Source organism: Epinephelus lanceolatus, chromosome 2, assembly GCF_041903045.1.
Source record: "Epinephelus lanceolatus isolate andai-2023 chromosome 2, ASM4190304v1, whole genome shotgun sequence".
NCBI classification, from domain to species: domain Eukaryota; kingdom Metazoa; phylum Chordata; class Actinopteri; order Perciformes; family Serranidae; genus Epinephelus; species Epinephelus lanceolatus.
The window spans coordinates 30,708,065-30,724,765 of NC_135735.1; the positions used below are offsets into that span (position 1 = coordinate 30,708,065).

Below are 16,701 nucleotides of genomic sequence, written 5' to 3' on the forward strand. Positions count from 1 at the left end.
GTTATATTCAAGTGTATTTATATGTTTTAATAATTCAGAAAACTACTTGAACAGTTAAACAGAATTTAAATGCACCCACTTACAGGATGCTGACAGACTTTGGTCTAAACCCCTTTTCTATCATTGAGTAAACTGACAACCACTGGCTGAGTGATATGTTTGATGGATATTTCACATTATATTCAATCCATAACAATAACAGCACATAACAACTGATAAACTGTACAATTCATCTCAATAATGAACACAATAACTGCAAGAAATTTGCATAAAATGAGCCATTAAATTAGTTTGGAGCAAATTACGTCCTGTTAATATTTCATCAGAGGGGTTTTCCTGATATTTTTAGGATTTTCTTACCTCTTTGGTTGTTTTAACTGTTTTCACTCTTTCAGACACCGGACGTGGCTGTTTAGCAGAGACTGAAGGCTCTGAATATAACTTGTGTTCAGGTCTTAACTGCGTCCTTATCATGTGAGATGTTTGTAGGTTAAAATTTCTTAAACTTTAAAAGCAAATACGCAACAGTGGTGCAGTGGTTGGCATTGTTGCCAAGGGCTGTGCGCACATCCAAATACCGTATTAGGTACCAGGTGCAGGACAAACAGGTGAAATCAAAAAGCTTTGAGCCAAATAAAAGTGGGAGCTTAAACTCAGTGTGCGGACACTTTCCTTCTTTTTTGGCTCCTGGTTTGAACCCAGGGTGGGGGGCATCTACTCATGTGGAGTTTGCATGTTCTCCCCGTGTCACCATGGGTTTTCTCTGGGTACTCCGGCTTCCTCCAACTGTCCAAAAATATGTAGGTTAACTGGTGACTCTAAATTGGCTGTAGGTGTGAATGTGAGTGTGAATGGTTGTTAGTCTCTATGTGTCAGCCCTGTGATAAGTTGGCGACCTGTCCAGGGTGTACCCCCCCCTCACCCAGTGTCAGCTGGGATAGGCTCCAGGCCCCCCGTGACCCCTAACAGGATAAGCGGTGATGGAAAATGAATGAATGAATGAATGAGTTCAATGAGTCACTGAACTATAGTTATCTTTACTGTTGATCAATATTTACTGTTGTTGTCCATCTAACAAGCATTCAAATAATGTTTCCAAGAAGTAGAATTTTATGCAATACAGTTTCTCATCATAGACACCAGGAGAAGCGGTTACGGGAAATAAATGAATGAATGAATTTATTTTAGTTTTCTTCACAGGAATAAATGAAATGCTGGGACACATAGGTCTACTGTATGTTTTTGAAAAGTTCTCTTCAAGAAGGCCTTACCAGCCCCCTGTGAGGCTCTGGCGACCCTAGGTGGGGGTGGGGACCCCCAGGTTGGGAACCAGGGGTTTATATTATACTGTAGCTCAAGGTTTCTAAATGAGATCTAGAGACTACAGGTGGATTCAGCTTAATATAGGAGGATGTAGAAGGAAAGAGGCCAGAATTTCAACCAGGCAAAGCAAGCTGCTGCCCCGAGGCATCACACCCCAAGGGGCTCCAAGAGCCTCAGGTCAACTGCATGTCAATTGTTTTTTTCTTTTGTTTATTTAATTCATTGCACATTTGTTAAAGAATCTAACCCTCTAAAGTACAATATTAACAAAGGCAGGAGTGTAGTGTATTTTGTGGCCATGTGAATATGTAATGCTGATCATAATATCATATCGTATCATTTTAGTAGGTATTGTGCTCACATGGTGCATATTTCTTCATTTATTTTGTTTTCTTTTTACTGTTTACGTTTCTAACTTTATGCCCTTACATTGTTAGGGCCAGTAGAGAGATCATAGAGAAGGGGAGTTAGCTTCAATCAAATTATCACAAACTGTCTGACACACAGGAAACCTGGGACCAGATAGTGTTATTCCAGTGTAGGAGTAGGCCACTGGATGGGTCAGGGTAAATAAATGATGAAGCTGCTGTTTATAGTCTGCATTGTGCTCGGTGATAACTTGGAGGTGACAGGGCACACACACACACACACACACACACTGCACAGTGGGTGGCATGAATGTCTGGAGGTCAGTAGGTGTCCAGCAGCTAATTTTGCCTGGGGGCCTCCAAACAGGCTATTCTGACCTTAGGAAAGATGTTCATTTATTGTGTGTGTAGCAGCAACAACAATGCTCTCAGGGAAGATGGCACTTCTTGACATTACACCAGGCATGGTTTAAATGGCAGAACACCCCAGGTGAAATTTTCAATTTTTAATAATTAGTTTAAATTTTTACCCTAGTGTCTTATTTTTTGTCTAAAAATGCATAGAATTTTACATTTGACATCTCAGAAGGAGTTGCTCTGATACGTTCAACTTCAGTAGCACTTCCATATATATAACTTTCCAGTTTAATGCCTATCTATATTCTGAAGGTTTTGCACAAAGGGGTTCATTCATTTGGCATTCCTAGTCTGATTTATGAAACATTTTATTCCTGAAAACATGGGGAAAATGGATTTTTTTTTATGGCTGTTGACAGTAGTTTCTGATTTATGGAGTAATAAAAAGAGATATCCAAAACCCCGTCTGTAAGAACATTTGACTCTGATATGACAAAAATGTGAAACAAGAATTTTGATCCAGGCTTTATCCAATATACAGATTGTTGTTCTAGAAATATACAAAAATCAGTATATATTTAATTAGATGAATATGTATTCTGAGATAGATGCATTCAGAAAAAACAATAACTTAAAAGAATTTGCACATTTGTTTTATGTGTACTGGTAGTAGTTAGTTAGTTAGTTAGTTAGTAGTGGTTTATTTTGAACATGTAAGTAGCAAATAAACAAAATAATCATGCAGTGATTAACAGACATACTGAAGGAAGCATTAAAACTGAAAACAACATATAATGATTTGATTTACATGTCCAAAAAGGAGTGGGAGGAAGTACAACCTTATTTATTTCCACCCCTTCTCCATAAATTAACAATACTCAAATATGTAGCTCCCCATCAGTATAAAGCTGTACAATAATTAATTCTCCTAGACCTATTGTAATATATTAAATTAATTACCAATTATATTTGTCTTACAGCGAGATATAAATAATTACAAAAATAAAAATTCATATATATACCTAAGTCAAAAAGTAATCTCATCTTTATATCCTTATCCAAACATGACATATATGTTATGCTTTGTCAAACCATGTATGTACACACAAACTATGCGTATACATGTTATCCTATGGATATATTTAATATTTTAGTATATTAAGAGTGTATTATAGTGTATTCTTACACTGTGTATTCTATAGATATTTTATAGATATATATCTTATCCTATATAGAGTATGCTATGGTTTTCTTTATACATTTTCTATTGATCGATATTTGTCTCTCTAGTGCGGTATGTGTATTACTGTGTGTTTACTGCTTTTAATTTTAGTCTGCTGCTGCAACAAAATAATTTTTCTAATTCGGGATCAATAAAGTACATCTATCTATCTATCTATCTATATATCTATCTATCTAGATAATGCATTAAATGCATATTCAAACGTACAATAAAAAAAACTTTTAATATAAAAACTTTTTTTGTTAGTAATAAACGGGGGGAGTTTCATGGTTGTATGGTTTTAAGTGTTACTCTGTTCACTCTGAGGTGTCTCCATCCATCTCAGTAAATAGCTTGTGTGGCAGCTGTCAGCCTCACTATGAGGATCAGGGTGCAATTCCGCTGTGGACCAGCAGGTGGGGGTGTCGCAGCGCTGCTGGCTGCTAAGTAGGTGTTGCTCTAACGTCTCTACTTCGTCCACGGCCGTGACGTATTTCCTGGGGCTTGTACGGACCACTCAGCGGTACACCAGAGGGGTATCATGACTATTTATAACCAGCAATTCTCTCTTATCAATTTTTCAGTCGCTTCACCGATCCGTCGTCGGTTCTAACACCGCGGTGAGAGCCAACAACCCGCCGGGTCGAGCAGGATGTAAAAGGAAGCTGGTAAGTTGAGCGGATTGTAAGTTTCCTGTGGGCTCGCGCTGGTATTTTTACTTGTTTGGGCTGCGTGCTCGGCGAGTTTGCCTCTGGTACCACCGGGACCCTGACACCGGACAGCGCAGGACGGCATGTTGTCTTATTGATCCCGGTTGCTGTCAGTTTGTGTGTGTGTCGGTTCGCGAAGGGGGGGATCTCTCACACACACATACACACTCACGCCGAGGTGACGTCGACTGCGCTGCGTCCGGTTTTCTGTGGTTGTTCCTGCGAAGAAAAAAAAACGTGTTGTTCGTGTTCCACACTGCTCGGTCGGTAGTAAAATGTGAGGTCGGAAATGTTCGTCAGGGGTGGATGAGAGAGGAGAGGAAAAGGGGAGGCACCTGTGAGAAGGAGCAGGTCAGCCTACCGCGGTGTCAAGTTTACGTTAATCACGGCGCGGTACAGTTTCAGACATATTTGTCAAGCGGAGGAGTCATCATCCGATCAGCTCCAGCCGCCGCTCCGAGCCAAATTATGACTACGTGTTGTTGTCACGGACTTCACGCGTGAGGTGAGTCAACCGACTGCAAGCCCACCGCGTTACTCTCATCAGCTGATGCATTTAAACCTCTTAACTTGAGCTCAGAGACATTACAGTGTTTGGCGTTACAGGCCAGGGCGAGAGAAGTTTTCTTCCTTCCTCAACTGTTAATGCAGTTAATCTGCTCCCCAACAACAACCTCCTTTTATGTGACGCAGCTCTAAGGAAACTTTTACTTTAGTTTTAGTGGTATGCTCTGACATAGCCATAATGGAAGCTACAGACTCCGTCGGGACTGAACTTTGACATTTGGACTAATCAATGCAAAACACAGCTGATGTTGTTGGGTAAGACGGGGCTGCCGTGCTGTGGTGTTGTGTACTGTGATCTGATGAAACATAACCTGCATTGATATAAATACTAACGTTATTTTCACATGTGTAACTAATCTTCAGCTTTATTTAGTGTCACTACTGTAGAAATAAATGTTCTTCTTTATGTAAGCTGACCTCCATGTGCTGTTTGTGCAACACTGTCCACTGAGGCAATACTGAGCTGCCCATCAGTATGGATCAACTCTAAAACAAGGTTGTGCAGCCCCTTGCATGCAGTTACATGTGCCAAATGACACTAAGGCACCTCAAACACACAATGCACATTGTTCTGACATGCCAGGCAGCTCGCTTCTACAGTGTGATGAGATGTTGCAGTGGTGTCTGGTGAAAACTCTGGAGTTAACTGTATGTGTTTGTATTATGCATTACTGCTGGCCATTTCTGCAGGAGGTCTAAAAAAGTAGATAGACAATGTAAATAAATGTACCAGAAACAAAGAAGAACAGGCAACAGAGGCTTCTTTCTTTTTCTTTTGGTTTGCAAGTACTTTAATTAGGCTTGCTGAGCTCAACCCATTAAACCTCAAATGGGTTTTACATTTGCAAACTCCCATCATAAGACTAAGACTTACTCACAGAATGATCGCAAACCACCTTCAGTACTTTGTGAACAGCTACACTGTGTGATGATGGCATGTTCGGACATGGTTGAATACTTTTAAAACACTGAAACTAAGCAGCAGGTATACATTTTCATTAAATAAAAAGAAATGGTGAAATGTTACACCATCGGAGAGAGAGGTAGAAATCCGCTCCTGTTATTAAAGTTTAGGAGGGGAAATAATGTGGCGAAGGAGGTGTTAGTTGAAACACAAAGGTGTTTTGCTGCTTCTCAACACCATCCAGAATAATGACAGGATCTGGTTTTATACAGTCCTTATTCTCCAGAGGTGTCCATTTTCACTATTGTGCTCCTGTGTATGATCTCATCAGTGCCACTTTTTGGTCAATATTTCAAATTACAACACATTGAATCTGATTCAGTAGCAGTTTCTATGGAAGTGCTTAAATGGAAATGTTAAAATATCAAGACTCCTGCTCTCTGTGTGTCATCCAGAGGCTTCATTTAATGTCCACAAAGAGCCTTATGCAAATAACATTGTTTGTGTTCCTGTTTGCACAAAGCTTGTATATTACATGTTAACGCCCTTTAAGAAGACATTAAAGTATAAATCTTTATTCGTTCACTCAACTTCAACATCTAAAATACTCACAGCAGTGTAGAGGACAGAATCCAAAGCTAAAGCCACTCACTCTCACTGTTCCAAATATCGTCCAGGCTACTTTCTAATTTCAATCTGTGCACAGAGCAAACATGTAGATTGTGTGAGAATACCAGGCAACATGGTTAAGATTCATAACGTTTTCTTTAAAGGTCAAGTGTGTAGGTTTTAGGAGCATCTATTGGCAGAAATTTTATATAATATTAAAATCTATGTTTTTATTAGTGCATAATCACCTGAAACTAAAAATTGATGTGCTTTTGTTACCTTAGAAAGAGCCGTTTATAGCTACATACAGAGTGGGTCCTCATCCACAGGTCTGCCATGTTAGTCTACAGTAGCCCTGAAAGGACAAACCAAACACTGGGCCCTTTGTGTTTTTGTGTTAGCCACTGTAGTGCCAGTACACGCTTGGCACAGGAGAAGTTTTAATTATTCAACCTCTCCGTTAGATGCTGCTAAACCCTACTCACTAGACCTTTAAGACCCTACTCTTGTTGTGATGCAGATTTATAAGATGTTATTTATTTAAACACAGATTCAGATGCAATCTTAAGCACAATTTTGAGGGCAAACATGAGAAACTGAATCTGGAAACAAGAAGACCAAACTATCAAAAGCATTCTTTGTGATCTCAGTGTTGTATTGCTGCTGGTAATTACACCAAAGACTCTACTTTGTAAGATAGAACCTTTGTGAAGTGTTAGCCCAAATACACTCCTGTGATTTCCTTTAAAAAAGGTTTTTGTAATTAAAGGTAGTGATAATGGAATACTGCCACATAGTGTAACACTGAACCAGAGGAATTAAGGCGTTTGCAGATAGATAGAGTAGTCTGCTGCCTGTGTAACACGTACTCACTATGTACAGGTGATGATGTTGGTGCTGTAGTGGAAAACCCAGTTTTATACTGGCGATCTGCCATGAGCATTCCCTTTGCTTAACACGATTTAGAAACTGAGGTTCACAAATGTTTTGCACGATTCAGCTGCAAATGCAATGTGATTCTGAGTCTTGTTAATGACATATTGAATTAACCAAATATTATTATTATTGCTGTCAATTCATCAGTTTGCCACTCACACACAGCTCATTTCCAAATTCTCTGTGGGCTATCTGAGCCTTCCTACGCTGAGATATTGTTTTCATGTGTGTCACAATGAGGGAAGCGGCAGTAATTACAAGATATTTGAGTGTGAGAAGAGGGTCATATGGGTTAAACGCATTTGAGTTCATTTTTATCTCATTAAAATGTAAATAATAAACTGATGAGGTGTAAACTGTTTCCTTTTTAAAGCGTTCTGATGAGTTCGGTAATGAGGCTGGTATTATCCTTTTGGGTTTAATGATACTTGGCTAATTATAATTTGGTGTAGTGTTATTTTTTTCTGTTATAACCTCTGTTATCACAGTCTAGCATATGGTATCATTTACTGTGGTACCACTAAAGACCACTCACAGCGTGACGGTCAGCTTCTCCTTTGTCCCTCGCGAACAGTAAAGTAGCTGAGCATTGTTGCGTCAGGCGTGTGGTTTACCCGCTGACGTTACAGAAACTGAGTGGTTGATCGCCCAGATGAGGTCACAGGTGTCTGTGCTTAAATGTCAGCATGTGTCTGGAAATCAAACAGAGGTCTGAAAACACTGACACTCTGTGTACCTGTTGCATCAAAGGACAAAGGACAAAGTTGAGTGAGTCATGCCACCAGAATTATCTCCCACTTTCCTTATTTTTCTTGTTAGCTTATTTTAATCGTATGCTATATTTTGAAATGTTGATTAATTTAAATCCAATAAATATCTAAGCAAATGTTGGCTTTAATAACCAGGAAGCACTTTTTGTTTGTCTTCAATTTCAGTAGGAACCGAGCAGATGATACAAAATGTCAACATGTAATTAATCTTGGGTGTGGATCCTTGCTACTTAGTCTAATTTAGGCTGATTTGTGTGTGTTTATGTGTTTAAATAGGCTTAGCTGAGCAGGAAGGAAGAATTAAATAGGTGGTGGCGGAGGGATTTGGGTGCTACTGAAGGTTGGCACATTAAAAACAGTTCTACTTTGAGAGACACTTACGGCGCCCAATTTGTTCTGCGTGGTGTGATACACATGGTGCTTGTTTTATATATAGTAGTCTCTGTTTTGCACTTAGCTGTTATCCAGATATTTATGAAATGGAACATCTCCTGTTGAAATGCCTGGCACGGATTAGCAGCTTGTTGTACTGACTCAACAGCCAGGCTGGCCTGTAAACTATCTTGCTGGTTGCTAATGATACAGTTACCTGTGGCTTCACAGCACGTTGAACCGAGTCTGTCTTAACCCTGTAGACATTTACTTGTTACTGGCTGTTAAAGTAAGCTGGCCGTCAAGTGTTTCAGCAGTTTAAAATCATGTCTTTTTCACTTTACAGCTCCTAATATATCTCTCAGCTCCACACATGTGTCACCTCCTTGCAGAGGGATTTAAATATTGATCTGAATTGCCACTGAACCAACAGGGCTTCTTTTATAATACAAATCTGAGGGTTTTCTCAGATAAACATGTATAGATGAGAGAAATATAATACCAGCACAATAAATGTAATTAAAACAAGTGAGAGAGGATTTACAGGAGCTGTATTTGTTTTGACATCGATGCAAAAGAAGATGTGTTATCATCTAGGGAGCTCCTAAAAAAACTCCCGAGGAACCAGCCAGATGGGAAAATCAGCCACCAAAGGGATTTTTACAGCAGCAAGAGTAATTTTTCCGTTAAAGCCATTTATACCAAATTAATGAATCATCTGTGACTGAACTGTTGCTTTTTCAGTACACTTGAATTAATGAACATTTTTATCAAAGCACAGTGTCAAAAAATGCTGGTTTTTAACCACATTAGTTGTTAATTAATTGTAAATGTACAAAGAAGAGTAACACCTCTCCAACAAATAAAGCATCTATCTGAAGTTGTACATGTAGTTCAAATACTTGTAAATTGTCACTGCGCAGTCATGGTGGCCCAAAGAGTTTATGATAATTATATTATTACAATATTTAAAGAAATTCTGAAAAAAAATACCATCAGTCAGATTAATTTTGTTTATTATGTATTTGTCTCTTTTGGCAAATTAATTTTACTTAAAATACGAGCGTAGGGAGGTGGAGAGTCCCGTCATCCCAGAGACAACAGAAAACACGTTTGAGATGAACAGGGATCTTCTCCGGGATGCTGTTGAGATGAAGAGACGCAGTAAACTCACTATTGACCCATCAGGGGATGCACCTGTTGTTTCTCCGATATATTGTGAACAGCAAATCCATGTTGAAATCGGCAGAAGGAGAGCTTGTTAACATTAGCTGTTAGCAGCTGGTAGCTTGAACTAATCGCTGAGGTACATTATGATGTGTTTTAAGCTCTGTTTGGTAGAAATGATTATATGGCAAGGTAAATTATAGTGTTGTTGTGATGTGTTCAGATGTAATCTTGTCAGAGAAATTTACAACATAAAGTAGATATCAGAGAGGGAATTATGATGTAAATGTAGTAAAAGCCTTTTGAAGCAGTAATAAAAGGTGTTTTTCATGTGAAAGAAGGTTGAATTAAATGTTTTATAAATGTGTATAATTGAATTTGTGCTCATTCAGAGATAGTGTAATGAAGTGAATGGCTTTAAAACAGGTCAGCTGTCTTTTCAAAATGTAGATTTCTATGTTTCTCTGGCTCTAAAGAGGTAATAAGTAACAGCAAATATAAAATTAACAAACAAACAAACAAAAGAAATTGTCAATTGTTATTTTAAACAATGGTATCGGCCCAGAATTTCACAATATGTGCATCCCTACCTACCATAAATGTGTAATGAAATCAAACAAATCTGCTTATATATGTTATACAGGAACATTTAACAAAGTATAATATGATTTCGAAGTGGCCTTATGGTAATTGTATACAGCTGAGAGAAAAACAGAAGCGCATATGAAAAGGTTCATGAATGTATTGGGGTCCAAGTGAATAAATTTGGTCCAATTATAAAATGCATGCGAAATTAATAATTAAGTTATAATGATGAATGTCCCAGCTACCTCTAAACACATCATTCTGGCTTCACAACAAACTGTTCAGGGCAAATTTAAGACACTTGTTAGTTCATATGAAGTGTGGTATAATGGCACAGTGAGTTAGATTTATGTATTCTGTTTATCAGATGGCCAACACAGGAGAGGGATTGATTTATAGGAGGCTTTAACACTTGCAAATAGACAACACACCCTGAACCACAGTGGATTTGAATGAGGAGAACAAATGTGGCTGCATACAGTAGGAAACACAGAATAGGAGCTCTGTATTCAGTGCGGCCCAGTCAGCTCAGGGGTTACAATAGAGTTAGCACTTTGGATAATGATCTCAATAGACTGAAGGAGCAGCTGACCCTTCTGGCTTGAAACAACAGCTTAGAGGCAAAACTGTATCTGCAACATTACACCATGAGCTCTGGCTACTGTAGCTATACTGTCATATGATATATTACTTTGTCTTATTCAAGATTGGTTTTTTTTGTGTTTTTTTTAAAGATGTTTTTGTTTTTTTAATGTCTTAGTGATAACATATGAGTCAGCACACTACAATGAAATACCCACACTCGGATCAGTGTGTTGTGGGCTGTAGTCAAGCCTTTTTCTCTGACACTTCAAGTGTGTATGTTCTCTCCTTGGCCGCAGCCACTGCCGGCTGCCTCAGGTATTTAAACTCCACCCTCGAGTGGCTACTTCACCTCATAGTGAGACCAACTGTGCTGTGATCCCTCAGCATCCAGGGTGTAGCCTGGCTTTTCCAACCATACTCCTCCACCTCTGCTGGCATCCCAGCACACCTAAGCATTTTCCTTTCGTAAGCTTCATCTACCGTATCCTCCCACGGGAGTGTAAATGCCCAAATTTGCTGCTGTGAGCCTGACCACAACATCAGGCCTGGCCTTGGCGTCCCGCTCACTACTTCCTGTGGGATTATCAAATGCCTGTACTTAGCTGGGCTGCAGGACATCTGGCCCAAACTGCTGTTGAGATGGCTGCTCTTCCTTGTGAACAAACAGATTCATATATTATTTAATGTGTTTAGTCTTTGTTTGACCTATCTGCATTCAGTTACAGCACATTTTAGAATTTGAAAACTTTCACACCAGGTTTTTTCCTCTGTTCCTGTTTCTGATCCTTATTCCTTGAGCCCTGAAGGAATTATAAAGGAAGAACAAAACCAGGGCTCCATAGTAACCTTTGCCACGTTGCCATTGGCAACCATGTTGAAAAATTGGTCTTTGATTGACACTGATGGCAGCCACTTTTGAACATGAAGAATAGACATAATAGGTGATAAATAGGTGGAGGCTGCAAGAGCTGGGACACCCGTTGACAGACTGATAAACACCGCCATTTACAAGATTCATGCCGCCAAACAGAAGATCCTTCTAAAACTTTTTAAGACTACATATTATCCTCGGATACATTCTGTAACTTTTTAAGAGATCCTGATTTTTCAGACATGCAGGAGGTAAATGATGTTAGCTAGCCGGGACACTGTGTTTGTGAAGTTAACTTAGTAAACAACATGATGTTTGTTTCTGGGATGCTTGTTGTCAGCTGTCAGATTGCAGAACAACTGGCTGAGCTATTGTTAACCTGACGGCGCTGTCATCTCCTACAGAGACAGCATCACACCAACTCAGATAAACAAATGGTTTTTAAGTTGTTTTTTTTAAAAGTTGGGCTGAAATTAAATGTACTGCAAAGTGCAGTGTGATATTTCTTGTACTTTAACAAACTGTTCTGTTTAATTTGATATGTCTCGTAGTGTTGTCAAAAAAACACAGCTGGAGTGCCCCTATAGCTCCACCTCCCTATTACTCCCCCAATTAACACAAGGCTGTCAACAAAATTAAGAGTTGATCTCAAAGTCTCTGGCTGAATCTCTCAATGTAGTTTGGCTTTATAACATTCTTTTTGGTCACCCTTCCATTTAAAGCTGATGTATAACTACATATAAGGTGACTAAAAATGGTAGCTATATTTTTTGTTTCAGCAGCCAACAAATGATGCATGGTTGCCAGCCTGGAAACCACTTTTGAAAGTTAGTGTTGAGCCCTGAAAATCTCAAATTTAGACCAAGTGTTTTTCTTTAGCCACTTGTGAATAGTCTTTAGGTTATACAGTCTTCACAAGGCTTTCTGAACTTTGCAGATGTGTAAACTTGCATTGTTTTCTTCTTTCATGTCAGGTGAGCTGTGACTGCCCCCCTTCTTTGTCTCTCCATACACCTGCATGTACCGTGGGCAGCCCCGGCCTGAAGGAGAGGCGCTGTGCTCAGAGACCGTGCTGCACTAGGAGAACCCATGGCTTCTGGCCCTCCAGGTCCCTCTGTAGGCCGCAGGCTCAGGCTGCTGGAGTTGCTACTCGGGCCTCTGTTGGTCCTGCTGGTTTCTGGGCTGGAACCGGCACTGGGTGAGAAGGTCTACACCAACACATGGGCTGTCCGCATACCTGGAGGTCCCGAGGAAGCTGATCAAATTGCCTATAAACATGGGTTCATTAACCACGGACATGTGAGTAATAAGCTGCATTTTTACCTGCATTTTGCAGTGGTGTAATGTTTAGATATAATGAGAAAGTCAAATAACTGAAGCATTTCTGACCGCGGGTAATACAGGGGCCATATGTGAAAAGAAAACCCACTACATTTCAACTTGGCAAATATAGGATGAATCAGCCTCCTGAAAGGTTGCACAGAAGCAAGTTAGCTTGCTGCTGTTACACACAGTGGGCCCTCGCCGTTTGTCTTACATCTGACTTGTTCATTTAGGTGTTATTATATCCCATCAATGTCCAGATGTGAGTCATTTATGATTATTCATTTTCAATTTTAAGTACATTTTATTGGGTATTTGTGTTGGCTCAGCTGTCAGAGAGCATAGTGCAGTAGGAGTATGTCCTCGCTTTTTCCCACTGTGTATTGTTGCTTTCCATTTTTACATCCAAAGACAAAACACTAGACTCTTGTATTTAAAAGTATTAATAATTCCAGATCTTATTTCTCTGATTAATCAGTTTCAGTGTATGCCAACATTTAACCTACTGTGTGACTGCAGTGTGTGATGTGACCACCTGGTACTTAACATCGTGTCACAGTCATAAAAAGGATCTTTTACAGCTCATTCAGCTGTGTATATATTGTTTTGTGGCAGTGGTGTTTGCACTGATCAAACATACAACAATGGATTTTTTCCCATCCTTGTTGTATGGTTATAACCCAGCTATTACAATAGTCTAAAGCTCTGAGAAAGAATGCAGATCTAAGAGCTAATATCATTTTTACATTTCTGATTTGTCACTTCCATACTGCCAACTTTAATTGTGTAAAATAAATAAAAATGATACTTAAAATAATATTCAGTTTGAATCGTAGTTGAACCCTCACCAAAATGTTGGGGGCACCACAAACCTCACCATAGTGAAACATCTCCCTAAGCAACAAATTTCACACCATCGTCTCCGTCGCCTTTGTGATTGTCGTGTCTTTGTGTGTCACTGTCACTAGCATGGTGATCCTGATTCGACCTAACCAGACTTGCTACTTTCTTAGTTACGTCATCCACATCAGATTCAGAATGTTGATCAAAACATGAATTAACAGAGTCTGAGTCCATCAGCAACTCCAAGGCTAACATAACTGTATATCTGTTTGTGGGCACAGGGATTGTTTTCTCAGTAGCTGGTGTGCGATTCACTTTCTGCAGCATCTTTGGCACCAGTGTTACTTTTGCGTGAACTCTGTCCTTGTCTTTATGGTTGACTGCAGAACTTCCTGTTGGCTTGTTTTTGGATTCGGAACTGCTATACTATTTGACAAGAGCCGTAACAGCGCCCCCTGTCTGATAACAGTGCAGAAAGGATTGCTGGAACATGTCGTTAATGATGGGAAAGTGTTCTGTCATAAATGATGGAAAATCTTGCCAATGACGGGGGTAGTGTTCAGCCATTGAGTATGAGTAATGGAAAAAAAATTGAACAGTATGTATTGTAAGATTAGAACTTGAGGAACTGTGCCCCCACTTCTTGTGTGAGTAAGAATTCCGACATGAGAATGGACGGAAACATTAGTGGACGTCTGTCAAAAAAACTATTTCCTTGCACATTTATCCTGAAATTTGCATATAAAAGCCAAAAAGAAACAGATGAAAATGCCAGCTTTGTGTGAAGCGGTGGATAGAGAGACATGGCCAACAGGGACTGTAATGTAAACTTGGCAGAGAGAGCGGTTTAGGCGAGTCAACTTTGGATGAGTGAGGTGAACTGTAGTTGAGTCGTGGGTGTACGCTAAAACTGGATGACCTGGACTTAAAAAAAATCACCTTCTCCCTCAATGCACAGCACCTTATTTCTCTGTTTAGAAATTGTACAGTTCAGGCATATTTCAACTAATCTTAAACAAACTGACAGCGACTGGATCAAAACGATTAAAATTCCAGAGCACCACACACTGTGTGATTTCATCTCCTGACTGACAAGACTTGGACTGATCTTACATAAGTTTCAATCAGTTGCTGCTTCCATCTTGAAAAAGATTTCAATTATTAAAATCTTATAAAGCCCATAGCTTTTCAGGCACATGAGGTGCGGGAAAGATGTACAGATAAATATTTCCTGTGTGTTTCAGTATCGCGTTCCTCTTTTTATCACTGCCTTTTTGACCTCAGTGCAAAATCAAGTTATCATGTAAGATTTTTTGGTTTTTGCTTTTTATAACAACATTTTTGGCAATGCATATCTGTTGTGTTGCTGAATATACTTACTTTTTACTTACTGGGAAGAAAAGCAAAACTGTAACTCTACTGCTGATTTTTCCTTCAACCACAAACTCTTGAGAGTAACTTCTAAAAGAGGAAACCACCCAAATTCAGAATTTCAGTATGTTATTTCCATGGCGTGGGAAAGTTTAACCAATATTTGTGAACATGAGTTACTCTCTCTCAAAACCAGAAACCTGAGAAGAAAGTCTCAAACTTGTGATGTCATAGGGTGTAAAGTCTGAAGCTGCTCCATTGACAGTAAATGGGATCCTGATTTTGTGGACCCACAGAATGTTTTTCTTTTTTTATACCCAAATGAGCTTTATTTTATTTTAGTGTTCTCAGCTCTGAAACAGAAAATGTACCCATATACTCAGAACATTCCCCTGGGTGCTCTCAGTGTCATCTATAACATCTTTCCCAATTCTTTGTCAGTGGAGCAGCTCCAGACTTTACACCCTGTGACATCACACATTTGAGTTTTGGCACTCTACCTTTTGTATATGGAAGAGAGTGGTTCATGTTTACTACTATTTTTGGACTGTCTTAGACCATAAGAATAACATGTATGTATTCTGAAAATGTGTGTAGCTCCTCTTTAAAGTCTTTAAACCTAAGCACCTATTTTGTACTTTCTGATGATTCATGATCAGTGACTCCAAACATCATTTTATTTTCAACAAGTGACATCTGTTCCTCCCTGCTTGTTTGTAGAGGAAATGCATTGAAGTCATAAAGCTGTAATTTGCAGATTGCACAGTGTACCTTTTAGATTTTCAGACATAATCACAGTAGGTGTGACACTGCACTAAATGAGGTTTATGTACAAAGTGTAAAGTAAGAAAGTGGGTCCTTAAAGACAGCAACAAGTAGCTCACCACGCACATGTTTGATTTCCATAGCCTCAGCACTTTTCCAGGGAACTGTGTTCCCCTTTGCACCATATGGTCTTATTGGTCATGACCAGGAATGTTATTTGTGCTGTGAATCACAGCATGCAGACTAATGAGTAATCCTACACACTTAAATCCTTAAACTATGTATTGCCCACAGACAGCGAGGACTCCAGGCAAAGCAGTTACACCCATGTACTTACAAAACTGCGCCTCTGAAACGAGGAGTTGTGCGTTTTGGCTGCGCTCAGCAACTTGCTTTAAAACCCATTTTATGATATTTTGAGGCAAGGAAAATGGACTGTTGTGTTTGACCAGAGCTAGCTTGATGAGTAAGTCTTGACACAGCATTTAAAATGGAAAAATGGCAGAGCAGGGGGCCTGTCTCACGAAGCAGGCTTAATAGAGTTAGCTGGATAAATGCTGAGTAAAGCCTTGAGCTCTCTCAAATGTGAAACATGGAATGAAGAAAAAACAGATGTTCCAGGTTTTTACTCAATTCTTCTTATTAAACCTGCTTCACAAGCTGGATTCCTAGGCTGGTGTACATACTTGTGCTGGTTAAAATAACCCCCGTTACGACCCACCACATCGCCAAGGAGCCTGACCTGACCCGGCATGTGTCCTGTAGAAATAACCACAGAAACCATCCTGTGCTTCTAAGGCATCCAATCACTACCTATGTGTTAATGTGCATGTGTTAGACTGCTGGTGCCAAATGAAAAAGTCAGTTTGAAGTATCAAACAGAAATTCATGAGACAGATACCTATTCGTTGTTACAGTGAAGAACCACTTTATGCATGTGCAAGTTATGCCTCAGCTTAACGAGTCTCCGGAAGTGTTGAAATCAAAAGTAGAATGATAAATGAAAGAAGTACATCAGTTTAGATACCTTATAACATTGTTATAACGGTTAGT

At 39.4% G+C, this 16,701-nt stretch overlaps 1 protein-coding gene across 4 annotated transcripts in view; it reads left to right on the plus strand.

The window, feature by feature from the left end:
• Positions 1-3,761: 3,761 nt before the first annotated feature.
• The window catches only part of furina (furin (paired basic amino acid cleaving enzyme) a), a 101,342-nt gene continuing 88,402 nt past the window's right edge, over positions 3,762-16,701 (plus strand). Inside the window, exons 1-2 of one of the 4 annotated variants that reach the window (XM_033623006.2) lie at positions 3,762-3,938; positions 12,321-12,645. In XM_033623006.2, coding sequence (XP_033478897.1) covers positions 12,436-12,645 — 210 coding nt within the window. In that variant the 5' untranslated portion in view covers positions 3,762-3,938; positions 12,321-12,435. Of the gene's footprint in view, positions 3,939-4,348; positions 4,486-7,635; positions 7,765-12,320; positions 12,646-16,701 lie in introns of those variants that run through there. The other 3 variants (XM_033624667.2, XM_033623804.2, XM_033625422.2) reach the window with 3 other exon arrangements.